Source organism: Rhincodon typus, chromosome 30 (genome assembly GCF_021869965.1).
Source record: "Rhincodon typus isolate 14 chromosome 30, sRhiTyp1.1, whole genome shotgun sequence".
Taxonomy (NCBI): domain Eukaryota; kingdom Metazoa; phylum Chordata; class Chondrichthyes; order Orectolobiformes; family Rhincodontidae; genus Rhincodon; species Rhincodon typus.
In genome coordinates, this window is record NC_063361.1 from 24,321,505 (window position 1) to 24,348,507 (window position 27,003).

Genomic DNA, 27,003 nt, shown 5'->3' on the forward strand with positions numbered 1-27,003 from the left:
TGTATGCTTTTCTGTCTTGTGGGTTTCCTCACTGCCTGTCGCAGACCGAATGTGTTCTTTAGGATTTGATCAGCTTGGTCACTCTTGGTGGTGGACATTGTTGCAGGCCTCTAATGCACAGGAAATGTCAAAAAAAGTTCACTGTTACAGTCAATTTTTTGTGTGTTTTTGAATGTAAAGTTTTTTTCTTGCTCTGGAAATAATATGTGCCATGTGTTTAACCAATGAAGTAAAATGTACAAAACTGAATTGTATGAACAAGCATATAGATCAGAACCCTGATTTTGACTGTTTTAATATGGACTAATATGATAGCATCACACCACCCTCCCTCCCCACTGCCAGTTACTACACAGTAACAAAGGAACCTCACCCACGAATGTGCAAATAAACCTAAACAGTACCTTACAGAACATAATTGGGCAGTGTGACTCATACACAGTTAAGCCCATGGATAACAGTTTGTTCTAGTAGAATTATAAATGAGAAAGTGTAATTTATTCAGACTAAAAATTATCACCACCACTTCTGCCCCTCTATACTCAAACTCTGGAAATCCTGTCAGTGTAATAGTTGGAATGCTAAATAAAACCAACAAATATTTCTTGATAGAGACCATCTTCCTTATCATAGAAAAACTACAACTATCATTGAAAAGACGTCTATATTAAAATATTGGGTACGAAGTCGTTTAAAGGGAAGTTTTAAAAATTGCATATTCAGCTGCTTTGCAGTTAAGTACTGAATGAAACCATCGCAAGTGCATCTCTCAGAAACAATCAGCTCATCTTAAACCTATCATGTCCACACCCAATAGCGGGAAAGATAATTTAACAGCATTCAATACCGCCTACTAATTTGATCGGTCTTGACAGTTTTTTTGTTGTGGTTTCCGACTGATGTAATTAGTTCAGTTAGCTAGGTGACAGTTTCCAATCTAGCAAAAAGATTGTTTTGATTAATGAACCAGTGACATGGGTCGACAGTTTACAAAACCGAAGCTTACCAGATAGTTTACAAACAAGAAAAAAAGTGTTTATCTCATGTCTTATTTTAACTTTCAATAAGGCTTATGGCCTTAAATATGTTTTTCCCGAAATGGGTGCAAGATTTCTTTTCTATAATTAATAATTTTTGCATATGTTATCGATTGTTTATGAAAACTATCCAAACATATTTATAATGTGGTTTAATGGTTCAATTTTAAAATAAAATAGGATCAGAAATTACCGTGCTTGGAACAGACTCTATTCTGCTCTAAAACAGTTTCGGATTTTTCTTGGCCTGGTGAATGTATCCTCCTCGTTGAGAGAAGGCGCGGTGCTTCCGTATTTTTTTTAAATATCGAGAGGTTTGATCTTCAATCTTGTGTATGTCAATTCAGAGCCCTCCTACGAGCGGTTTCAGTGACTCGTTCATTATGTAATTTAGGCATACACAACTTTTTGAATCAACGCGAAAAGTTAAACTTCTAAAAAAATTTCACGTTGAGAATTTAAAAAAAGACAATTCCTTTTGGCAAACTGTTTTGTGCACACAATAGATACAGCTTACCTGCATGATAATTTTAATGTTATCTAACTTTGTGTATGAGTATCTAATCTGCTTTAATACGCAATGTATTTTTTTTCTTAATTTTTAAAGAAATAGGGTCCTAGTGTCTTTATCTAACAAGGAGCGCTGGTTTGTGGAACCCGAGGCAGGAATTTGTTTTCGAATATGTTTAACCAATCGATGAGACAGAACGGCAGGGGTCACGTTCGCTGTAAGGCTGAGTCTTGCAGTCTGGTGTGGAGTTGGCAGCTCCGATGATGGAGGGCAGCGGTTGGCTGCCGCTCTGGCTTTCCATTTCAGTCTGGGACGAGAGTTTTTGGCTGCCCCACAACGTCAGCAGGGCACAGCTGGAAAATTCGCAGGATCCAGTCTACCCCCGGCTTAAGGATTTGTACTTTATTCTCCCCTGGACCTGGGCGATCTACGTATTGCGACTTCTCTTTGAAAGGTAATGGGGGAAAGAGAGAAAGGAAAATACACTTAGAGTAGGAGGAATTTACGTTGGCTTTCCTTTTGCTAAACCGGCACTTCCTTTAATAAAACGTTTACGTATTTCTAATGATTTGAAAGTAATTTATTCGGTAATTTGACTAAGTGGCCGTCAACCCGCGCGCCCCCAAAAGACAACTATCCTCATCTTTTAAAAAGGAGAGGCTTGGTCAGCCCAGCTCGGAACTTCCAACTTCTCAAATGTGCTGGCAATGTTCGGCCGACAGACGTCGCCAGGCAATTGTTGTTCCGACGCATTGTCCACGCTTCTACCACCGTTTGACGCTGCGAATCTTACATGCAGCCCATTATGTTGCTCCTGTGTTCAATGTACACGTAGTCCGACGCCCCCGTTCTTTCCCCCAGCCCTGCACATTTTCCCCTTTGAGTTTATGTAGCTTTTACTTATTAACGATTACAGTGCTTTGAATGTAGTAAAAGATCCCAAGGCCATCATAGAAAGCTTTAGACACTACACTACTTAGGGTGATGGTAACAAGGTAGCCAAAATGGTAAGGTTAAGGAGTGTTTTAAGGGAGGTCAGGGAAGTTCATGAAAAGAATTCCAGGGATTCGAGCCTAGAGTACTGGTCTGGTTACATAAGTAGCGACTAAAATAAGATTGTGCAAGAGTTCAGAATTGGAGGAGCTCGGAGATCTCGAGATTATAAGGCTGGAGGTGCCTAGAAATAGGGAGGGTTGAGATCATGGAGGGATGGGAGAGGAAGGGTTTTAAATTTTAAAATAGTGGTGTTGCTTAAACTGAAACAGTGTAGATTGGTGAATGCAGGGTGAATTGGATTCAGTGCATGTTAGGATAACTAGTGGAGTTTTGGATGAGCTCAAGTTTATGGAGGATGGAAAAATACCTGGCAACAGCATTGGAAAAATCAAGTCCAGAGGTACCAAAGACATGGCTGAGTTTAAAAGCAAATGAGTTGAGGCAGGGACAGGCTGGAGAAGTTTAGGAAGTGGAAGCAGGTGAACCTTGTATTGGAACAGATATGTGAATAAAAGTACATCTTGGGATCAAATACAACCAAGTATGTGAGCCATGTGGCTTGGTGACATGCAGGTGCCAGGGAGATGGATGGAATGGTGGTCAGGGAGCACGGTTTGTGATGGTGATAAGAGACAATGGCTTCAGTATTCACAAATATTGTGAAGGAATTTTTTTGCTCATTCAGTACTAGGATGTTGGGACAGTCTGTGTGAAGGTTTAGAGACGATGGTGAAGTGGAGTTTTTTTAAATTTACATGTGGAAGCTGATGTGTTTTCTAAGGATGTCACCAATAGGTAATCTTTCTATAAAAATAGAAAGGGACCAATGATATATCCTTGGAGGTGACCAGAAATAATAGTGTGGGCACTGGAAGAGAAACTATTGCTGATCATTCTCTGACTACAACTGGATAGTTACTGAATGGAGCCAAATAGGTGTGGTCCCACCTAGCTGGTTGATGGAGGAAGGTTATTTGGAGAGGATGATGTGATTAACCTGACAAAGGCTGCCAACATGTTGGAGAAATTTTAGGAGGAATACAATAGCCATAGACAGAAAGGGTATCATTTGTGACTTTGATCAGGGCCATTTCAGTATTGCAGCAGAAATGAACACCTGATTTGGAGGAATTCAAACATGGATTTTCAGGAAACATCACCATAGATTTGGCTGCTGAAACACCTTCAAGGACTTTTGAAGAAGAAAGGAAGGTTTGAAATAATAAAGGGTGCAATTATGTTAAGTGATATTTTCTGATGGAAAATATGTCGTAAAAGTCCAAGTACATTGTTCTTCATTAACTTAATAGAAACTTTGTTAAAAAATCCACATTATAGTTACATTCAAACTACTAAACACCCGATAATGATAGGCACTGAACTTGTTGTTCAGCGGTGATTATTGTTATGATTTCCATTTGCAGTGTTTTCCCTATCTTCTCTGCTACTCACGTGTTTAAAGACATTAACTGCATACAGATAATTAAATACTCTGCACCTTTCCCATATGTCCATTTATTTGCATGCAATAAAATAGCTTAGTTGAATGTTGGACCATTACAGCCAAACTTAATCCCATCCTCCCCCCAAGGTTCAGTTCCAAAATAGTGATCATAAAACAATCTGGGCCTTCTAAGCTCAGCTACATTTTGGATAAACATGGTAATACACAGGGAGCAATATGTGAAGTGTATAAAGATGGTAAAGTCAAGGTTATGTACATGACTACATCACAGTTGCAAAATACATACATTGGATAAGTAAATATACGAATGACATTGAGTGTTTTCTTTCTCACTTCAAAAAGTATATGGGGTATATATGGATGAGACTATTACTTGGGTAGCAACACACAGCTATGGTAGACTTAGAACATTTGCTGCTGTACATGGAGATGTCGGAGTTTCAAATTTAGTTTGGTGACTTAGTATTAAAATACAGATTTGAATAGAAAGTTAGTTAAATTCAAGTCAACCAGGAAGGACACAACCCATTTTCCTTCTGTGCTTTGTTCCATGGTGTCAAAATTGGGAGAGATTCACTATCCTATATGTTACACTACTACACAGCCATAATTGCTTCCACTGTCTCAGGGCAGACGCAAGTAATTGCTGCTTGAATGAGAAGCATTTCACCCTTTATTCAGTTGAGTGCAGTGGCTAATTGTTTTGTTGATCTGGTGAAGATCAGCTGACACTGCACAGACTAGAAATAAAACTTAGGACCTTCCTGCTCTAGATGACTCACTCACTAATTGTGCAAAATTCAATTAGCCATGAAAAGCACATGTCAGTAATTTTCTATGAAGATATACATCGAAACTAAGAGAATTGAGCGTCCAGTGAAAAGCCACCTGCTTCTGACTAATAGTGATCTACCCCATATTAAAAAGAGTGCTATTAAGTTACACTTTACACTCTACTCCCTGAATGAGCTATCCAGCTCTTTGTTTTTCCAATACCTTTAACAAATCACACTTGTACTTCTCCATGGTTTTGACATCCTACCTATAGTGGGGTTCTCAAAGACAAATATATATATAATATATTAAAATAAAGGGGACCTAATCAATATAGTAATTTTACATTAAAATTCTTGTCTTGGCTACTTGTGCCATGCAATGCAAAAATACAGGATCGTACTTTTTCTCCCCTTAATGAATTTGAATTTTTGTTATGCTGTCAAGGGATTTTCTGGGCTGAGACTTAGGCAGGGGGGAAAAACATACTGAAAGCTTAATTCCCCCAGCACAAGGCTGCATCGTACAATAATCCTGACAAATAACTGTATAGATTGTGTTCTGAGCCCATACTGCAAGTTGGTTAACACCTTTAGCATGTTTTGCTGTAGTCGTCCTCAGTATAAGCTATCTTCCCCAATTTGGTGTCATAGTGTTTATGTTGATATTGTACATCCAATTGTCAGGTTCAAATCATTAATGAAAGTGGTGAACAACAGTAGTCCCAGCAGTGATCCTGTAGAACACCACTTCCCAGCCTCCTCCATTCTGAATAACCATCTTGAAACTCGACTCTGTTATCTCTTTTGTAACAAGTTAGCTATTCATTCTGCTACTTGTCCCTAACTTCACATTCTCTGACCTTAGTCATGGGCCTGGTACACAGTACCTTTACTGATGATTTCTTTAAAAAAAACACAAGAATATTATGTTCACTGCATTATCCTTGTCTTAAATAATGCAACATTATTGGTTAAGCATGATGTTTGAAATCTGCTCAGACTGTTCTTTACTTTTTCTTTCCAGATTTCTTTTCTATGTATCTTTTGAGTAAAGATTACATTACCTGTCCTCCCACCAATATTAGGCTAAATGACCTACAGTGCTCTAGGACCTTTTCTATCTCCCTTTTTAAATACTGTATAGGAGTAACATTACCTGTTCGTCAATGTTTTGGCATTTCATCTTTTCATTTGAATTTTATACATCCATATCTAGTAAGTCTTTGCTATCTCTTCCTTTCGTTTCTTTCGGCATGTGTCAGTGCAATCCATTTCGTCCACGAATTTTTTCCTTTCGGGTTATAATTATCCTTTCAGCTATCACTCCCCTTCCCATCTTAAAGTTTTTGAGATTTTATTTTGACACCTTTTTAAAAGACATGTCTGTCATGTTAACCTCCCTGGTGAAAATTGAGGTGAAGTAACTTTCAATATTTGTGCCATTTCATAGTTATTAGAGTCTTGATTTTATGCAACCCTTTGAGATCCTACCTCCGGCCTTATTTTTATTTTGTTCTTTCTGTACTTGTGCTATTTATTATGTTCTTCCAAAATTTAAATTTTTTGATCTTTGCTCTCCTAATACTTTTTCTTTATCCTCTTATTAATCTAAGATATTTTGTTATTGATTAGATTATACTTTTGTTGAACAGTAAACATTTTCCCTGAACTCACATGAGTGCATTCTTAAAGAATTCCTATAGATATTTTAGCTTTTTTTTTCAACATTTTAAAAAATATATCCCTCATTCATCAAAATTAGCTTTATTGCAATCTATTGCACTTAAAAGATTTTTTAAAACAGTAACCTTCAAAGTAGAATTGAATGGAAGTCTGTTATACTGTGGTTTAATGTTATACAGATTTGCTTGTAGTCTGGGGGTCTCAAGACTTCCAAAAGTGTTAAACCCTTTATTTAAATCTTCATTTTAGTTGTTAAAAATGAGTTTTCTTATTAGTGAAGTTTTTACCTTTTGGACTCTAACATCTGCATTATAATAAACTTCACTGTATGCTTGAACAGCAAAACAGTTACTGGGTTATAGAGAAAGGGCAGGGCAATGTAGTAAATGGATAGCTGTTTGAAAGTGACAACATGGTCATTGCTGGAGGCTGTTGTGTGGTGCAGAATAAAGCCAATGGCATGGATTAATAGAGCAGTAGACCAATCAACCCCTTGAGTCTGCTCTACTGTTGAACAAAGTCATGGATGATTTGTTTGTGTTTGGAATTCCACATTCCCATCTGCTGTGAATAACCTGTAATTCTCCTGCTTCACAAGAATCTATCTAACAATATTTAATTACCCCACTTCCATTTACTTCTGAGGCACATACTTCCAAAGTCTCTCAAACCTCAGAGGACAAAATTCTCCTCACCTCTGTTCTGAAAGGGTGACCCCTATTTTTAAAGCAGTGCCCTCTAGCTCTGGACTAATCTACAGAAGTAAACACCCTTTCCATGTCAACTCTGTCTAGACTGTTCCGGATCTCATACCCTGCAGTTGAATCATGCCACGTTCTTCTAAACTCCAGTGGAAACAAAACCAGCCTGTTCAACCTACCCTTATAAGATGACCCACTCGTTTTAGGTATCAATCGAGGCGGACTACTTTGAAACATCTCTGAAGCATTTACATCCTTCTTCTTAATAAAAAGAGACCAAAATGGCACATTTCTGTTGTAGGTTCACCAATTCCCTGTATAATTCAACCATATCATCCTTCCTTGTATATTCAACTCCTTCTGCAATAAAGGACTGCATCCCTTTAACCTTCTTGATTACATGCTGCATCTGCATACTAACCTTTTGTGACTCATGCATTAGAACACCTAAATCCCTCTGCATCTTGGAATTCTGCAGCTGTTCCTTCACTTAAGTAATGCTCACTTTTTCATTCATTCTGCCAAAGTGAACAACTTCACATTTTCCCACATTACACTCCATGTTCCAGTTTTTTTGCACATTCACTCAACCTATTTATATCCATCTGCAACCTCCTTGTATCATTTTCACAATATACTTTATGCTTACTCTATTTTCAGCCAGGCAGGCAATCTTCTGTCCATGATGATATGATACCCACAAACCAAGAGATTTTATTTTCTGCTATTATGTTTGATTGGCATTCTTGGATTTGATTTCCATTCTGGTCCATGCCAAATTGCCTTTCCCCATGCTTGATGCAGAGTGGTGTCCATCAAGCTATGCATCTTAAAAAACACAAAAACTGAAATTGCTCGCAAATCTCAGTCGGTCGGATCAGCATTTGCAGATACAAATCAGAATTAATGTTTCAAGTCCAGTGACCCGTCTTTAGAACTGGCTATATAACTTGTTCTGTGTTTCTAATAGAGAAAGATCTTTCTGGTTTCTCATTGACTGTGGCTAATTATCTAATTATTGAACATTCAAAGATCCAAATAAAGGAACCATGAGCTAAATGGTTTCGTCTGTGTTGTATAATTCATGGCAAATGATCACCAGTCATGAAAAGTAGCGGTAGACTGTAGAGCACAACTGTTGGATTTTTGTTAGCTGATCGCTCCTCTGTTTGTGATTGGTTTTCTTTGTGTAAATACCCTTAAATTTCGTTTCTTATGGGTTAGAATCTTATTTAGAAATCTGCTTTCAGCTTGACTCGACTAATTCAATCTGTAGTCAAATAAAAATAAAGTACAGCAGATGCCGGAAATCTGAACCAAACACAATGCTGGAGAAATTCAACAAGTCTGGCAGCATCTGTGGAGGAAGAAACAGAGTTAACATTTCAAATCCAGTATGACTCTTCTAGGAACATCAGAGGTGGCTCCTCTAGCCTGTTCTGCCATTTCAGTGGGATCATGGCTGATCTGTGGCCTACCTCAACATATCTCCCTTTGGCCCATATCTCTCAATACCTTTGCTTAACAATTTATCTATCTCCGATTTGAAACAAACAACTGATCCAGCATCAAATACCATTTATGGAAAGGAGTGCCAAACCTCTTCACCCTTTGTGTGTAGAAGTGCTTCCTAACATCTCTCTTGAATGGTCTAGCCCTAATTTTTAAACTATGTCTCCTAGTTCTAGAATCCCCAACCAGTGGAAATTTATCTTTATCTACACTTTTTTTTCTGTTAATACCTTGAAGACTTCAATCAGATCATCCCATAACAATCTAAATTCTAGACAAATAGGCATAATTTGTATAATCTCTCCTCATAATTTAACCCCTGAAGTCCAGTTATCATTCTTGTAAACCTCTGTTGTACTCCCTTCTAGGGGAGTGTCCAGTATATCCTTCCTAAGGTGTAGTGCCCAGATCTGCTCACTGTACTCCAAATGGAGTCTCACCAGGGTTTTGTATAGCTGTTCGTGGCATTTTAAAGATTTTCAGACCTACAATCTGCAGCCAGTTACGAGAGAGAAACATCAAACCAATGTAGAGTGACTTTATTCAATTTACCCCTCCCAGTGAGAAAACACTTGGCCTTTACCCTATACCTCAAATATACGAACAAGTTGAGACATGAGTATGTGTCCTATCACTTCATATCATAAACAATGACAAGAAATACTCCTAAAATAGTTTTGAAAGAAGTCAATAGCAGGTATGATTTTTAGTTCTCGTTGCCTTCTCCTGTTATTAAAAATTCTAATTTAGAACATTGTAGATTTCAGTGCTGCAACACTACAGTACTTGTTATTTCAATATCACTTTTTCTTTGTCAGATGATTAAATTTAAACACATGAAACACATGGATACAGTAATATTGTTTATAATATGTGTGCAGCATACACAGTGGAAACCACAAAATTATATAAATTATTGAACAGGCATCTAATTTATAAATGTGATGTTGTATATAACTATAGTATTGCTCTGAAATCTCAACATTGTACAAGTGTTACTTTTAGTTTAGCACCTTCACGATGGGTTTACAGAAATCAATAAGTATATCTCTCAATCAGTGGCGGGCTCTGCCAAATGCCATGATCTATTTTAGAGGGTTCTGCAAACCCTTTGGATGTGAAATCTCACAAATGGAGTTGTTTTCATTATATTAAAATAATTATGCACTTGGTGACTTTTTTATAATGGTGTGCTTACTGGTATATTCTCAATTTCTGTATTTTAATGGTTTTAGGTTTATTGCAACACCATTTGCTAAGTTCCTTGGAGTAGATTGTAGACCAATCCAGAAGGCTCAGCAAAATGTTGTTCTTGAAAAAGTGTTCAAAGATATAACTACGGTGAGATTACATTGATCATGTCTTTGAAATAATTAGTACAAGAGGATAAGTTTTAGAAGTACATAAGCTAAATAAATAACTTTACACCAAATAGTTATAATATATGAACTGTTTCTAGGATTAAGTATCTCATTTTACTTAATATTCGTTACCAGCAACTTGTCATTATATAATTGTTTGAATGTAGTAGAGCATTTTATACATTGCTTTGATGAACAGGGATCCATAGAGACAAAGAAAACAGACTGAAGGAGGAGATATGAGGGTGTGAGCAAGGAGAGTTTTCTAGGAGGAGGGTGGTGAGGAGTTTAGGGTGGGAATTCTAGAGTATGGGACCTATGTGGTTGAAGCTGTAGCCAGCATTGGTGAGGTGGATGGAGGAAAAGATGCATAAAAGACCAGTCAGAAGAATGAAGAGTTTTAGGGGCATGATATTGGGCTGAAGAAGGTTATAAAGATTAAAAGGGTTTTAAATACCAGGATAGAAATTACAACTTTGACGTGTTGGGGAATTGAAAGCAAGTGAGACTGGAATAATGGATGAGTGGTACTTGATACAGATATGGAGAGTAGAAATTTGGATGTGCTGCAGTTTACAGATTGTGGAGCAAGAGAGGCAAAGCAGGACAGCACATAATAATTGAGCATGGAGATGAACAAAGACATAGCAGTTCTAGACAGAAAACAAACAATGATGATAATGTTGTGAGAGTCTCCAGTAAAATCACCAAGCATGTTTTATGTGAAGTACTAATTCAAAAGTGGACGTTTATTTTCCATTGCCCACAATTATTGATTATTTATTAAAAAAAGGATTCTCTTCAACTCTACACTTCGATATAATGTTAGTCCTGATTTTTACTTCCTTGCTTTGAGTGCATTTTGACTTTGTTGAATAGCATGGTAATGTATATCAAAATTATACAATGAGCTAATTTTGCATCTGGGAAAAGATTCAAGCTGGACAATGCAAAATAAACAGCCTGATGTCTTTGAGGCTGCTGTGGAAAGATCATAAATCTGGTTTCTCTTTCTAGACATTGTCATATCAAAGGAAGCTGAAACCTGCAAAGGAAAATTAATATCAAAGAGCTATTGTAGGTTTCTACATCTACTGGGAAATTGTTATCCTGAAAAATAATATCCTGATGCTTAATAATGAATTTTATGTGGCCATTTAATAATTTTGTAGGAACCTGGTAAAACTCATCTGAATCGTTTGGCAAAACAACTGGATTGGGACACAAAGAAAGTGATACAATGGTTCAAGCTGCGGCGATACCAGGACAGACCAAGTCTGCTGACAAAGTTCTGCGAGAGCATGTAATTGATTTTCATCATAACACTTTTTCTAGTATACTTTTGAGAACTCAAGAGACATTCCTTATTGTTTATGTGTAGAAAGTTTATTTTTCCCAGCATTTCTCTATTTCATACCTCACTCATTGCAGAGATAATGGCAGGACCTCCCAGGTCCCTGTCAATACCTCTTCAATCAAACCCTGCAGCAGAACCTGTTTTTGGGGTGGGCTTCAACCTGATTTGAGGCTATGTATGAGGTGGGCAGCTGAAATTACTTACGGAGAAGGGTGACTGTCTCTTGATGTGTGCTTATTTAGACCTGTGACCTAATTTCAGGCCAGTCTTGGGCATCCCGTTATTGGACAATAAGAAAATAGTTTAAAATGCATGCATTTGACTTTGTTTTATTTTTCAAATTTAAGTGTTTCTATTCACTGTTACACTTTGATTTTCTTGTTACAGGTGGAAGTTCACCTTCTATCTATGGGCCTTTTCATTCAGTTTTTATTACCTATCAAAGGTAAGGAAATAAATCAGTCTTATTTTAAATATTTAATTTTGAACATGTACTAGCACAGAAAACAGATTTTTTTGGGTCTCTCTCAATTTGGTAAAATGTATGTCAATTTTTTTCTCCGCTATTGAGTTTGCCTTTCTTGAAGGTGATTGCTGTTTGGTGGGGTACGATTCTGTGGGTGTTAGTCATCACGTGGTACCTCGGTCAAGTAGCCTTTATTGAGGCCTGAGCCTTGATATCGATGGTTAGTGAGTTATTTGATTGCCAGGCCATCACATCTGAGTCTGATCTGTTTCACTTAAGCCTGTATTCACAGCAAGAGTCATTGGATAGCATTGTAACAAAAGTGAACCCTGTTTTTGTCATGCTGCAGCCAGGTATAGCTTTCTCCCCCACTTTTGTTTCCCTAACTGAGATCAACTCATTCAGTACAACCAGTAATCAGATTTGGACTTTGATTTGGTTGCATAGTCCAGCAAACTCACTAGAGAAATTCACGTAAGTTCTCAAAGGATCTTTGGCTTTGAAAGCTCACTATTTATTTGTTCCGTTCAATTGCACAAATTTACAGATATGTTAATCTATAATCAGAATTCAGTCAACAACTCCGGCACAAACATTTTTTTGGCAGTTTAACACTGAGGAGGCAAACAGCTCAGCTGGGAGTCTGCCAGATTCTTGTATGTTAGTGCTTAAGTCTTGACTGTTGCAAGTTGGGTGAGAATCAGTTGTAGTTTGTGTTTAAAACAGTGCGTAAACTGTAACTCATTTTCTTTGTTCTGTTTTGTACAGTGGTATTGCATTTATTTTTTTCTTGGTAGACACCAATCTTGTGTCAGAATTGATGTGTGTATTTCAAAAAACGTTTGCTTAAATTTGTTTTTTCTTTAAACTGTGTTTCATACAGAAAGTGCATTGACTTTTTAACTTTCTGTATGGTTCTTTCCTCAACAGAGTCCATGGCTATGGAATACCAGGGAGTGCTGGTACAACTATCCCTTTCATGTGAGAATTATTTTATTATCTTTTGATTGATATTAGTGTTCTGGCACATTATTGCATCCTGTGATTCTGGGTAAAAATGAATTTATTATCTTGGCCGTGGAAAATGAACAATTTGAAGGCCTTCATTGGCCATCTCACGAACATTACAAACCCTGATTCACGTAAACAAATCCTCACTCACGACTGTGGTTTAGGGATATTCCAGGGGGAGGAATGGTGGGTGATGGCAGGTTCAGAAGCTTTGTCCTGAAAAATAATTCTTTTGTAATTCTGAGAAAAGCCCTTGACCTACTGTTGCACTCTAAGTGTTGCTAATGCAAAGGATCCATGCTGTATCTCACTTAATTATTATACTTTACTAGACTGTAAATAATGGAATATAGATTAAGAATGAATGAGAAAAAGACCAAGATAATGGTGATAAGCAGAGACATAACCCCAGAAGTGAAAACTGAAGTAAATGGACAAGTCCTGGAACAAGGGCGGCACGGTTGCTCAGTGGTTAGCACTGCTGCCTCACAGCGCCAGAGGCCTGGGTTCGATTCCGCCCTCTGGCGACTGTGTGGAGTTTGCACATTCTCCCCATGTCTGCGTGGGTTTCCGCCGGGTGCACAGGTTTCCTCCCACAGGTGGATGTGCAGGCTAGGTGGATTGGCCATGCTAAATTGCCCATAGTGTTCAGGGATGTGTAGATTAGGTGGGTTATAGGGTGATGGGTCTGAGTGGGATGCTCTGAGGTTCGGTGTGGACACTGTAGGGATTCTGTGGATATGGATTTGTATGAAAGTGAAAGAATTCACCTATCTTGGGCAGGTTATTGCAGGCGATGGAAGATCTGGTTGTCAGAATGAAAGATGTGTAAACCTCAAGGAAATTGAATATTAAGAAAAGAATGAGGTGCTACATTTTATCTTCTGTGTTGAAAGCCTCAGAGCAATGGACAATAAACAAAGAGACTATGTGACATAAAGAAGGATGTTCCACTTATCCTACACAGCCAGTATAGACTAATGAGGAAATGCAGGAATTTGCTGGAGAGAAAAGGAAACAAGCCAATAAAATCAAATAAAAATTATGATACTTTGGTCATATCATTAGAGCAGATAGTAGAGAGAGATTGTTATTGGAAGTGAAGACTGGCAGAAAACATAGGAGAGGGAACAGAGGGGAAAAAATGGATGATGGATGTAATGGACTGGATGCAGCTGGCCTACTCAGAATATGTAAGGTCAGCACAGGACAGATCAGAAATTGAGATTAATGGCAGTCAAACTTCTGGGATCAAGATGACTCCATTAATGAATGAAATACTGGCAAAAGTTTTGATCCAGGTGATCACAGCTGAGCCAAATCCTGTCCCTGTGTAAAATCTGCACACACAACAGGGTGTTACTGGATAATAATCAGTTGTAGGAACTTTCTCTTGGTCTTGCTTCTTACCTGTTTGGGATTCTTGGGTCAAATGTAGCATACCTACTGCTGTTCATGTAACCGAGGTTAGCTATCTCAGGCCAGATGAGGACTGAATACTGTGTATTTTTTCTCAATAACATACCATGCAGTAAATTTACAGGCTAGCTAAGGGAGTGTAACATAAGAATACTTTTAATAGGCACAATTAAAACCATGAGGACAGGGTATGGCTTGATTTTTAAAAAAAGCATATTGATCACTATATGTCTTTCTCCTGCATTAACCTAATAGCCGCCTTCAGTTCCTTTTTACGCAGGATTACTTCAGATATACAACACCAAAACAGACAATTCAGACCAACTAAACTGTGTTCCAGTAGAGCCTTCTTCCATCTTTCTTCTATCTAAATCTATCACTATAATCATTTTTTTTTTCTCCTTTGTATGTTTGTCTGGTCTCCCCTCAAATAGATCTTAAATAGTCAAATATTCACTTAAGCACAACTTGTAGTCAAAGGTTCCATATTCTCAGCACATTTTGGGTGAAGATATTTCTTCTCCATTCCCTACTGGAATTCTTGCTGACTATCTCAAATTGATTGCCTCAAGTTGGACCATCTTGTATTAATTGCCTGTAGCTGTGGCTAGTCATCGCAAGAAGGAAGTACTCTTTGTTTCCACCCTATCAGGACCTTTCATAATTTTAAATATCTCCATTATGTCACCCTTGGCCTCTTTTTTTCCCCTAAGACAGAGCGTGCAATCTGTCTCTGTGTATATTCATGTAATTATCGTATCATCCTCGTAAATCATCTGTATACCCTCCTGAGTTCCTCAATATCTATAAGCACTGCATTTTTCTTGATTGTATATGTGGGAAAGTGTTATCTTACAGAAATAACTTACATATTTAATAATTTCTTTTTTCTTTTCTGATATTTACACTCATTGAGTATAAAAGAAGATACAAAGTATTTTAGCTGTACATAGCCATTTGTTTTTAATTGCACTCTCAACTCGTGTCTACTTCCGTGTTCAAGCAACCACCAAAGATAAAGCTATCCAAGTTTTTTGATCTTTCTCCTGATAAGTCTACCTGTCTAACAAGTTTATCCAGCTCCAACCTTCTAATATTTTCTTTCAAATCCGTCCAAATTCTTTCACTGCATACACCCAATAGGAGAACAGCTTTATATTCTCATTTGGAAGGATGAAGTAAGGCTCACTTTTGTGCCAACCTCACCCAATTGCTTGAACAAACTCTCAAAATAGTTTGGAAGTTTTTCAATGTATACTTAGTTAAAATAGCAGGTTGATATTATTTCCAAATTGTTTTCAAATTTTCAAAATACAGTATTTGTTACTTAGTTTGATTTTTACACACGAAATTCTGGGGAAGATGTGGTGCAGTGTTAATGTCACTGAATTAGTAATTCAGAGAATTCCATCCTCCGTCTTCGCTGTACAAAACTCCAAATACTCCTTCCAGGTGAAGCAGCAATTACGTGTACTTTTAATCTAGTCTACTGAATTTGCTGCTTACAATTCTGTCTCCTCTCCATTGGAGAAACCAGGTGCAGACTAAGTGACTGCTTTGTGGAACACGTCCGTTTAGTCTGCAAACATGATCCTACCTTTCAGTCATTTGCCATTTCAGTACGCTCAACTGGCTCTCACGCTCACGTTTCTGTTCTGTGTTCTGAGTGATCCAGTGAAGTCCAGTGCAAGTTGGAGGAGCAGCTATTAATTTTCTAGTTAGGCACTTTACACCCTTTTGGACTCAACATTGACCTCACCAACATTAGATCATGAACTCTGTCTTATATTTTGATACCTTTTTTCCATTTTTCCCCCAGTTTCTGCATCATATTTTCATACTTTTGTTTTCAGTCTGAACTCACTTTTATTCTGCCAACAACACCTAATCTAAACCAATGCTTTGTTGCTTCTCTACAACCATCACCATTCCCTTTGTAATTTGTCCTATGTCAGCTTTGATTTCTTATCTCTTTCCAACTCTAGCCTTTCCCTGACCTTTCCTCATGTTCCACTTACCCCTTCTCCCCACCCACCTTTTCAATAGCTTAAATCCAGAACATTTCTAGCTTTCTTTAATTCTGAATAAGAATCTCATTGGCTTGAAATGTTAACTCTGTTTCTTTCTCTACAGATGCTGCCAGACCAGCTGAGATTTTCCAGCACTCTTTTTTTTTTTTATATATATATTAGCAGTCCAGAGGCCCAGGCTAATGTACTGAGAACATGTTTTCAACTTCCACAATGACAGCTAGTTGAAACTAAATTAATACCTCTGAAATATGCAATTAGTCTCAGCAAACATCATTGATTTGTTTTTAATATCCATCTGCTTCACTGTTTTCCTTTAGGAGAGGAAATTCACTATCCTTACCTCCTGTCTGGCCTACATGTTACTTCAGACCCATAGCAATGTGATTGCCTTAACTGCCTCTGAAATGACCTCGCAAGCCTTTTAGTTTCAAGGGCAACAAATGCTGGCCTTTCCAGCAACACCCACATCCCATGAAAGAATAAAAGGAATAAAATTCAGAAGAAGTTCCCTAAAATATGAGTCAATCTAATTTTTAGTTGTGGCCAAACTACTTACTATAGAGTAAATAAACACTCTTTAATATATGTCTGATGAAACGTTTGCTCCCAGAGTGCAAATTTGAAGGATATTAAATATATCCAGCTTTTTCCACTTCAATGACCGATGTGCAAAAGACAGGCTAACCTTGTTTTGTCCTAAGAGTGTGTTTGAGTCCACCTGAGCTGATGTGAAAGAGTCCTTACTTTATCAACCATTCCTGTTCTAGATATAATGAACTCAGCCAGTTTCTAATGAGTGCAGTGCAACAAATTAATCTACCAATAATTGATAGACAGACAACATTTTTCACATGGAAAGCAGCAGTTATATTGATGAAGTATGTTTTCTGGAGATTAGAAAAGAAAAAAAGTTTGTATCATTATAGATCTGATCACATGGACAGGGCATCCTAAAGATCTCGTCTGCTGCATGGTATTTTCAACAATGTATATTCTTTCAGATAATTTGAGTTCTGAAGAAGAATCATATTATACTCAGTTAATTTTGTTTCTCTGTTCACATATGCTGCCAGACCCGTTCTGTTTCTCTAGCACCTTCTGTTATTATTTCAAATTTCTAGCATGTACAGTATTTTGCTTCTTTATAATAATCTCTTAGCACTCCACCAACTTAATTATGATAATTATTTTGAGTTAGTACAAGGAATCATCCATTCAGGACTGAGATGATTAGGAACCCAAAGAGCCAGATATCTCCAGGATTATCCACCCCTAGGGACAGCAGACAATCTGTCTCTAAGTACATTCGGTACTGAGATTGATAGATCATTAAGCTCAAAGAAATCATGACCTGGGGCTTAAATCCAGCTCAAAGAAAGGACTTCCAACAATTGAATGAAGCTCCTGGATACAGATGCATTGTTGGACCATTGAATGGAGAACTTTGCATTAACTTTTGACTTTGTGTTTGATGGATTCAATGAATGGAAAAGTCCTCAGCACTGGCACCACTCACTGAAATGTGCAGGATTTAAAGAGAAAATTGAAAGCTGGTGCAAAGTTTAAATGTTTTTCAGTCTAGATTTGAGAATGGCCCAGGCCTATATAACCAGAAGTCAAAAAACAAAATGAGCAGAATAGCAGATTTGTTGATCTGCTTGTGGTTTAACATTTTGTTATTATCCTTTGTAAATCAGCAGTACAAACCCTAATGTTTAACTCAGTTACCTTCCTTGCCTACTGAGTAAACAAGATTTAATATGCAGGATCTCTGAGTATGTCTTCAATGAATTTATGGGAAGTTTCCACTAGATGGGCAGAGGATTTTTAAAAAAAGCGCTGGTAGCTTGAGAAAGGAAATGGTTGAAAAATATTCTTATCACTCAAAGGAAATTTGTTAGAGAACAAAAAGTTAAATCCTGTCTCCTTCCCTTTTGTGCAGGAACTTTCATTTCAAATCTACATACACTACATGATGGAATTTGCTTTCTATGGATCACTGATATTTTCACAGTTTTTTGATGTTAAAAGAAAGGTAAGATTGCCGCTGAGTTCTGGTCACATGATGATGTGTGCCTATTGATATCTCATATAAACTAATAGTCAAGATGATGACATGATGGCAGTGTCTGGTGTTAAAATGAGTGTTCAAACCTGTTTTCCCAATACTCCATGGGATGTCTTGTCCAGCTCACCTAAGTTAGCCCCTTGTTGATTGGGTTTAGGGCAAGGTTGGTATCAAAATCAGAGAAACGTACAACACACTGAAAGCATGTTTGAAATTCGGCAGAGCAATAGTTTAGAAAGAAAAACATGGGAGGATGTGCTGCAGGGATCCAATGCCATATTTATCCAATGGATGTACTCAAGTGAACAGTGGATTACATTATGCATTGTATCTTGAAATGGAATGTTAACTGACTCATTTGGTAGCACTGTTGCCTTGAAGTCAGAAGATGGGAATTTAAGGTCTATTCCATGATTTGAGCACAAAAACAAGGCTGACACAATGGTGCAATCTGAAGCAGTGCTGTACTGTTAGATGCAATCCTATCTGCTATCTAGTGGGCATAAAAGGTCCCATAGGACTATATAGAAGAAGAGCAACTAGGACAGTTGATATTTATCACCCAGTCAACATTCCAAAAAACATTATCTGGTCATTTATCATATTGCCATTTTTGGGAGTTGGCTCATGAGTAATTTGCTTCTGCATTTTGAAAGTAACTACACTTTGAAAGTTCACTGTAAAGTGCTTTTGTACAGCCTGTTATCTTAAACATTACATAAATGCAAATTGTTTTAGGTGTCGAGCATGCTTTTATGGATTTGGATATAATCATAAATAAAAAAAATGATTAACACTGATTTTATGGAAATTAGTGCTTTATTCATTTAATAAGTTAAAATGTAACCATCCTTTCATTGTGGAATTTATTTAAGAACATAAGAAATGAAAGCTGGAGTAGGCCATCTGGTCTTTCAAGGCTGATCCACCATTCAATAAATCTTTTTGTGGACCCAGCTCTACTTACCCGCCTGCTCACCATACCCCTTAATTCCTTTACTGTTCAAAATCTGTCTATCTTTGCCTTAAAAACATTCAAAGAGGTAGCCTCAGCTGCTTCACTGGACAGGGAATTCCACAGATTCACAACCCTTTGGATCAAGAAGTTTCTCCTCACCTCGCCCTTATTTTGAGGCCATGCCCCCTAGTTCTAGTTTCACTCACCAGTGGAAACAATCTCCCTACTTCTATCTTACAGAAACATAAAATTATGAAAGGAATAGACAAGGTTCTCCCCTCCTTCTAAATTCCAATGAGTGTAGTCCCAGTCTACTCAATCTCTCCTCACAAGCCAACCCTCTGAACTTCTTCTGCAGCCCGTCCAGTACCAGTACATCCTTTCTCAAGTAAGGAGACCAAAACTGCATGCAGTACTCCAGATGTGGCCTCACCAGCATAACCAATGAGAACAACATTGCATTTGCATTCTTAGTTACCTGCTGCACTTATAAACCAACGTTTTGTGATTCATGCGCAAGGACACCCACATCCCTCTGCACAGCAGCATGTAGTTTTTCACTATTTAAATAATAGTCTGTTTTGCTATTATTCCTAGCAAAATGGATGACCTCACATTTACTAACATTGTAATCCACCTGCCAGATCCTTGCCCACTCACTATCTAAACACCATCTGCAAACTTTGTGTCCTCTGCACTGTTTGCTCCCCCACTCATCTTAGCATCATCTGCAAACTTTGACACACTACACTTGGTCTCCAACTCTAAATCATCTATGTAAGTTGTAACCAGTTGCGGTCCTGACTCTGATCTCTGACGCACACCACTAGCCACTGATCACCAGCTGGAAGAAAACCTATTTATCCCTACTCTGCTTTCTGTTAATTAACCAATCTTGTATCCATGCTAATACATTACCCATAATGTCGTGCACCTTTACCTTATGCAGCAGCATTTTGTACAGCACCTTGTTGAATGCCTTCTGGACCCCCAAATACACCACATCCACCAGTTCCCTGTTGTTCACTGTGCTCGAAATGTCCTCAAAGAATTCCAGTAGATTAGTTGAACATGACCTGCCTTTCATGAACCCATATTGCATCTGTCCCATGGGACAGTTTCTATCCTGATGTCTTGCTATCTTTTCCTTGATGTAGATTCAAGCATTTTCCCCACTACAGAAGTTAAGCTAACTGGCCTTTAGTTACCCACCTTTTTGTCTATCTCCTTTCTTAAACAGTGGTGTCATATTTGCAAACATTTGCAAAATTTAATTTTTGAATTCATTCTCATTTGAAGGACATATTTATTAATGTGGTTCTTTCTGCAAGTGGGATTTATTCTTAGTTTTATAAATTTGTTCATGGCATGTGTTTGCTAGCTCGGCAGGCATTTATTGCCTTTGTGAAGGTTGGTGAACAATCGCCTTCTTGAACCACTGCAGTCCTTGGGATGTAAGTACAATCAGTGCTGTTAGGAAAGGAGATCCTGGATTTTGACACAGCAACAGTGAAGAAATGGCAGTACACTTAGAGGTCACGATGATACATGGCTAGCAGGGAACAGGCAGCTGATAGTATTCCCATGCATCTCTTGTCTTTGTCTTCCTGGTAGTAGGGGGCCACAGGTTTGGGAACGTGCTATTGAAGGAAGTAATATCACAAATTGTAATTATGGTGCTGGACATGAAGGTAAAATAAATCCCAAAAATGAATTCAGTGACTACCATTGTTTGATGTTTAATCTGGGAATTATTTTGGGTAGTCCTTATTGTTTCCCTGGATTATGATTCTGCTTTGTTGGTGTTTAAACAATTATTACTGATCACAGCATGGTAAAAAGCAATGAAAACTGTTTATGAAAGGTGAATGATGTAGTATTGGCTCATTCAAGCTTTTGTGGAATACAAAATTACACATCATAGTACCTCTTGGATTTGCTAAAAGTGTCAAAATATGAAGTAAATGCCACTACTTTATCGTAAAGTGTACTTCCCATAAAAAGAAAAAAAATTACAGACAACTATTGTTTTCTGTAACACTTGCCCAGTTGTGTACACTCTTCGTTACACATACCACAATTCAAGGTTCCTATCTATAAGGTGACAGTCCACAAGTTTACAAGCTCCTCCCTCAACATTCGGATTAGAAATGACATGTATAGTCCCCACAATGTGTTCACTTTCTGCAATGTTTTAATGCTCAGAGAACTAAACTACAGATTTGCATTTTACCACAAAATTTTAAATAATTATAGAACTCTGTGTCCACACAAATGGAAAGGAGCTGCATATATCTGGAAATTCAGTACTACTTCTTTATTTCCTCAAGATAAATTCGTTTGCTTTCATACTAATATTGAGAAGTTAAACTGTATCCCATTGCTATGCCAATTGTTGCACGCTAGGGATGCCCCAGGCTAATCCCTGACCTGTAATTGCAGAGCTCAACCTGGACAGCATAGTGCATTTGGATTATGGAGAGAAAGGCAGGCAGGATTCCATTTTCGTAGGAAGCTCGAGTGCACAGACATTTGAGGAAGACATGATTATATTATCTTTCCATTATGTTGATAGCCCGCATGCCTGAATTGGTCAGGATTTCTATGGCAAGTAGAAACCCTGCCTTGTTCAAATACATTCTATTCAGTCTTCACTGATTGTGTCTCAATTGTATATACAAGAAAGATTGACAAGAGAGCTAAGTGTTATGGAAGGTGGGCAGACAAGTAGAATTAAAACCACAATCAGATCAGCCATGAGCAGCTCAATGACATCTTCCTTCTATTTCTGATGTTTGTGTAAATTACTAGACAATTGCCTGTCAAACTATTATCCTATCATGTCACTGCCTGCGGGAGATGAGGAAGGAAGTTTGGATTTTTGGTGAGATGAGAGAAAATATGGTAAGGAAGCAGCAAAAAGCAAACTGAAGAATGTTATCCTCAGTGTCAAATAAAAACATTGTTCTTTTAAACAAATATTCTACTTTTAATTGAGATATTTGTTCCACTTCTTTTAATACTGATTTCCTCCTCATCCCCACTGAACAAAATGTGTATTACCCTCTGGTTCTGGTTTGTTGCTGTACTCTGGTGTACTGTAATTTGAAGATTGAAGAAAAGTCGGGATGAGTATCATTGGTAGTAGCTATTGAATGCATATCAGCAGCAATCTAATGGAATTTTGCTTTCAGTGAAAGGATTGTCAGAATAGTTCTAAGAGAATTTAAAAACATCGTCCCTCAGACAATGCAGCATCCCTCAGCACTATATTTGTGTAACAATCTAGGTAATATCTCAAATTCCTGGTTCAGGGCTCAGATCAACCTGACCCAAGAGAAAGAGTACTAGTCACAAGTTTGTGTCCCCTTAGCTGGGACTGCAGTCTACAGATTATATTAGAAGTGTGATTAGCACTAAATAAGCTAAATTATTAGCAATGAATGGATTGAAATGAGATAAGATGCAAATAATTTAGGTTGCCTTTCACTTCTTTGTTTTTAGGATTTTGTTGTCATGTGTATCCACCATCATGTCACCATTCTGCTACTTACAATTGCGTATGTTGCCAACATGACACGGGCAGGAGCCATTGTTCTCCTGTTACATGATGCAGCTGACATTGTTTTAGAGGTAGGTGTAAGAAATAGACTTTGAAAGTAGAACATTGCTTAATCAGTTGATATGTACCAGCTAAGCCACCTATTTGCATTCTTACAATGCAGATAATCCAGCATAGATATCCATTACCCAGGTAATTATGTGGTAATGAAATCAGTTCTTCAAAACTGTTGTTAAAAATGGCAGATTCAAATGTATCTGGCTCAGTAGGTAAATTACTGTAACCAGGTTTATGGTATGTGCTTTCATTCAGCTAAACTAATGATACTGTATTTTCTTGAAAAAACCATTAAAATTGATGATGCAAAACAACACAATTGACTTATCAAACTATGCCAATATTTCCTCTCTTCTGCAAATGACCTATTCTAGTCACTCAATCCCATTGAAGTTTTATTTTCTAATCAATCTGCTCAAATGTTATTACACACCTGTGAAGCAGGCCTTCTGGTTCAAAAGTAAATTATGTACTCTGGCCTGTTTTCCTGTACTCTTTCTGTCTTTCCTTTTTAAATACTTAGCCAATTTAAATGAAGTCCCAAAGCTACCCGTAGATTGAAGCAGTCTGCATTCTAACAACATCTTGTGTGTTATAGGCACTTTTACCTTGCCCATTCACTCTTTTTATACTTTTACTATTTGCATTCCTACAAAAATCCATTAGTCCCAAAATTCCAAAGCCCATGCTGTCTGACTGCAATGCAGTAATGTTGAACTTAAAACTGCCTACAATAAAGGATGAGGATGTGGACTCCCATCCCAAATGTTGACAGTGTCATTAAGTAGATGTGACCATAGCAGGCACAAATGCCAATAAGGAAATCAGAGTGTGACACCATTTCTTTCTGATGGCGGAGTTGAAAGAACACTTTTATATCCCTGTGCCTTATTCTATGATTAGGTGATTTGTATCTTAAAAAAATTGAAGATTGCAGGAATAAGAAAAACACTTGGCAAGGTGAACCAGTTTGCCTTTTTGAAAACGTGTTTGTAAAATGTTTGGGCTGGAGGATAGAATGGTGCAGTTAATTTAATCAATTTAACACTGTAGGATGGAAGAGGTGCATTTAGGGCAGTGTAAATGTAGTCTAGCAGCCTCAGAAGGCTAATCATCATATCATTGATAAACTTTATAAACATTGAGATGAGGAGAGCGATTTGCTTTGACATGGATTGCAAGGGTTAAAAATTAAAAATCACAGAGGGATAACATGTTCAACTATTATGAGAATGTTTCTCTTGACTGCTGTCCAGGATCATCGTAAGATCCTGACTAGAATGAGAGCGGCATTCAAACATTAGATGGATTTTGGGATTCTAGAGAAATGCTGAGAGGAAAACTTTTTTGAAGAAAGATTGAACAAGGCTTCCTGGCATGTTTCACAATGGAGTTCTTGTGAAAATTCCACTTAAGGGGAAAGAAGGTAGATGAATGTCAATAAATGAGTAACAAAATGTTAGGAATTAAGAAAATTTGTGAAATTAGAGAATGAGCATCAAGAGAAAAGTGGAAAATTGAGGCATGAATAGTTACTGATACAACAACAAGGAAATGCAAGGAAGAGTATAAAGCTCATGGAATACAAGAGTTGGGAGCTTATGACGAAGCTGTATAGGACATTGATTAGGCCACACCTGGAGTACTGTGTGCAGTTCAGGTCAAAATATTGAAAGGACGTGATTACTCTGGAGAGGTTGCAGAGGTGATTCACCAGGATGTTGTCTGGGCTGCAGCTTTTCAGCTGCGAAGAGAAGCTATATTGGCTAAGATATAACACATTGTGGGTCTGGAGGAACACAGCAGGCCAGGCAGCATCAGAGTAGCAGGATAGCTGATCTTTCGGATCGGGACCCTTCTTCAGAAATGGGGGAGGGGATAGGGAGCTCTGAAATAAATAGAGAAAGGAGGGGTGGGGCTGGGGAAGGTAGGTGGGATGGTGATAGGTGAGTGCAGGTAGGCAGTGGTGGGGATTGGTCAGTAAAGTGGGAGAGAAGATGGACAGGTCAAGGAGGCGGGGATGAGAGGGAGGGTTTGGTCATGGGATGAGACAGAGGGTGGGAGATTTTGAAGCTAGTAAACAGACACAGGGGGTGGCCATGGGAACCCGCATGGGCCCAAGCTATGCCTGTCTCTTCGTAGGATACGTGGAACAGTCCCCCTTTCGCAGCTGCACTGGCACTATTCCCCCACCTCTTCCTCCGCTATATCAATGATTGTATTGTCGCCGCCTCGTGCTCCCACAAGGAGCTTGAACAGTTCATCAACTTTACTAACACCTTTCACCCCAACCTCAAGTTCACCTGGACCATCTCTGATACCTCTCTCTCCTTTCTGGACCTCTCTGTCTCCATCTCTGGTGACCACCTCGAAACTGATATCTGTTTCAAGCCCACCGACTCCCGCAGCTACCTAGACTACACCTCCTGTCACCCACCTTCCCGCAAGAATGCGATCCCCTACACCCAATTCCTCCACCTCCGCCACATCTGCTCCAAAGATGAGGTGTTCCACTCCCGAACATCCCAGAGGTCCTCGTATTTCAAGGACCGCAACTTTCCCCCCTTCAGTGGTCGAAAACGCTCTCAACCACATCTCCTGCGTTTCCCGCACCTCTGCCCTCACACCCCCTCCCCATAACAAAAGCAAAGACAGAATCCCCCTTGGCCTCAGTATCGCCCGACTAACCTCCAGATTCAACACATTATTTTCCGCCACCTGAAATCTGACCCCACAACGAAAGATAAATTTCCTTCCCCACCCCTATCTGCGTTCCATAAGGACCGCTCTCTCTGCGACTCCCTCATCTGCTCCACACTCCCCACTAGCCCTACCACCCCCAGCACCTTTCCCTGCAACCGGAGGAAGTGCTACACCTGCCTCAACACCTACCCCTGCACCTCCATCCAAGGACCCAAAAAAACCTTGCACATCAGACAGATGTTCACCTGCATATCCGCTAATGTGGTCTATTGCATCCGCTGCTCCCGATGTGGCCTCCTACATCGGTGAGACCAAGCGGAGGCTCAGAGACTGCTTTGTCGAGCACTTGCGCTCGGTTCGCAACAAATGACAACACTTTCCAATTGCAAACCACTTCACCTCTCCCTCCCACTCCCTGGATGACATGTCGATCCTGGGCCTCCTCCAGTGTCACAACGATGCCAGCCGGAAACTGGAGGAGCAGCACCTCATATTCCGCCTTGGGAGCCTACAACCCAATGGTCTCAATGTGGACTTTATTAGCTTCAAAATCTCCCCACCCTCGGCCTTATCCCATGACCAACCCTCCCTCTCATGCCCGCCTCCTTGACCTGTCTGTCTTCTCTCCCACCTATCCGCTCCTCCCACCTCACTGACCAATCCCCACCACTGCTTACCTGCAATCACCAATCGCCACCCCACCTACCTTCCCTAGCCCCTCTCATCCCCGCCTCATAGAACATAGAACAGTATAGCACAGTACAGGCCCATGGGCCCACAATGTTGTGTCAACCTATTATCCTACTAAGATCAAACTACCCTGCATACCCTACATTTTACTACCCTCCATGTGCCTATCCAAGAGTCGCTTAAAAGTCTGTAAAGTATCTGACTCCACTACCATTGCCAGCAGTGCATTCCACACGCCCACCATTCTCTGTGTAAAGAACCTACCTCTGAGATCTCCCCTATACCTTCCTCCAATCACCTTAAAATTATGCCCCCTCGTAATAGTCATTTCTGCCTAGGAAAAAGTCTCTGACTATCCACTCTTATCTATGCCTCTCATCATCTTGCCTCCTTGACCTGTCTTCTGTCCTACCTATCTCCCTCTCATCCCCGGCTCCTTGACCTGTCCATCTTCTCTCCCTCCTCACTGACCAATACCCACCACTGCCTACCTGCACTCACCTATCACCATCTCACCTACTTTGCCCAGCCTCACCCCTCCTCTCTCTCTCTTTATTTCAGAGCTCCCTTTCCCCTCTCCCATTTCTGAAGAACGGTCCCGCCCTGAAACATCAGCTTTCCTGCTCCTCTGATGCTG

At 39.0% G+C, this 27,003-nt stretch overlaps 1 protein-coding gene across 3 annotated transcripts in view; it reads left to right on the top strand.

Moving 5' to 3' along the window:
- Positions 1-951: 951 nt before the first annotated feature.
- The window catches only part of LOC109915855 (ceramide synthase 6-like), a 34,196-nt gene continuing 8,144 nt past the window's right edge, over positions 952-27,003 (top strand). The window contains exons 1-8 of one of the 3 annotated variants that reach the window (XM_020515527.2): positions 952-1,032; positions 1,645-2,002; positions 9,917-10,022; positions 11,215-11,345; positions 11,787-11,844; positions 12,796-12,846; positions 18,271-18,363; positions 22,859-22,987. In XM_020515527.2, the coding sequence (XP_020371116.1) occupies positions 1,809-2,002; positions 9,917-10,022; positions 11,215-11,345; positions 11,787-11,844; positions 12,796-12,846; positions 18,271-18,363; positions 22,859-22,987 (762 nt within the window). In that variant the 5' untranslated portion in view covers positions 952-1,032; positions 1,645-1,808. Of the gene's footprint in view, positions 1,033-1,242; positions 1,371-1,401; positions 1,423-1,644; positions 2,003-9,916; positions 10,023-11,214; positions 11,346-11,786; positions 11,845-12,795; positions 12,847-18,270; positions 18,364-22,858; positions 22,988-27,003 lie in introns of those variants that run through there. The other 2 variants (XM_048614375.1, XM_048614376.1) reach the window with 2 other exon arrangements.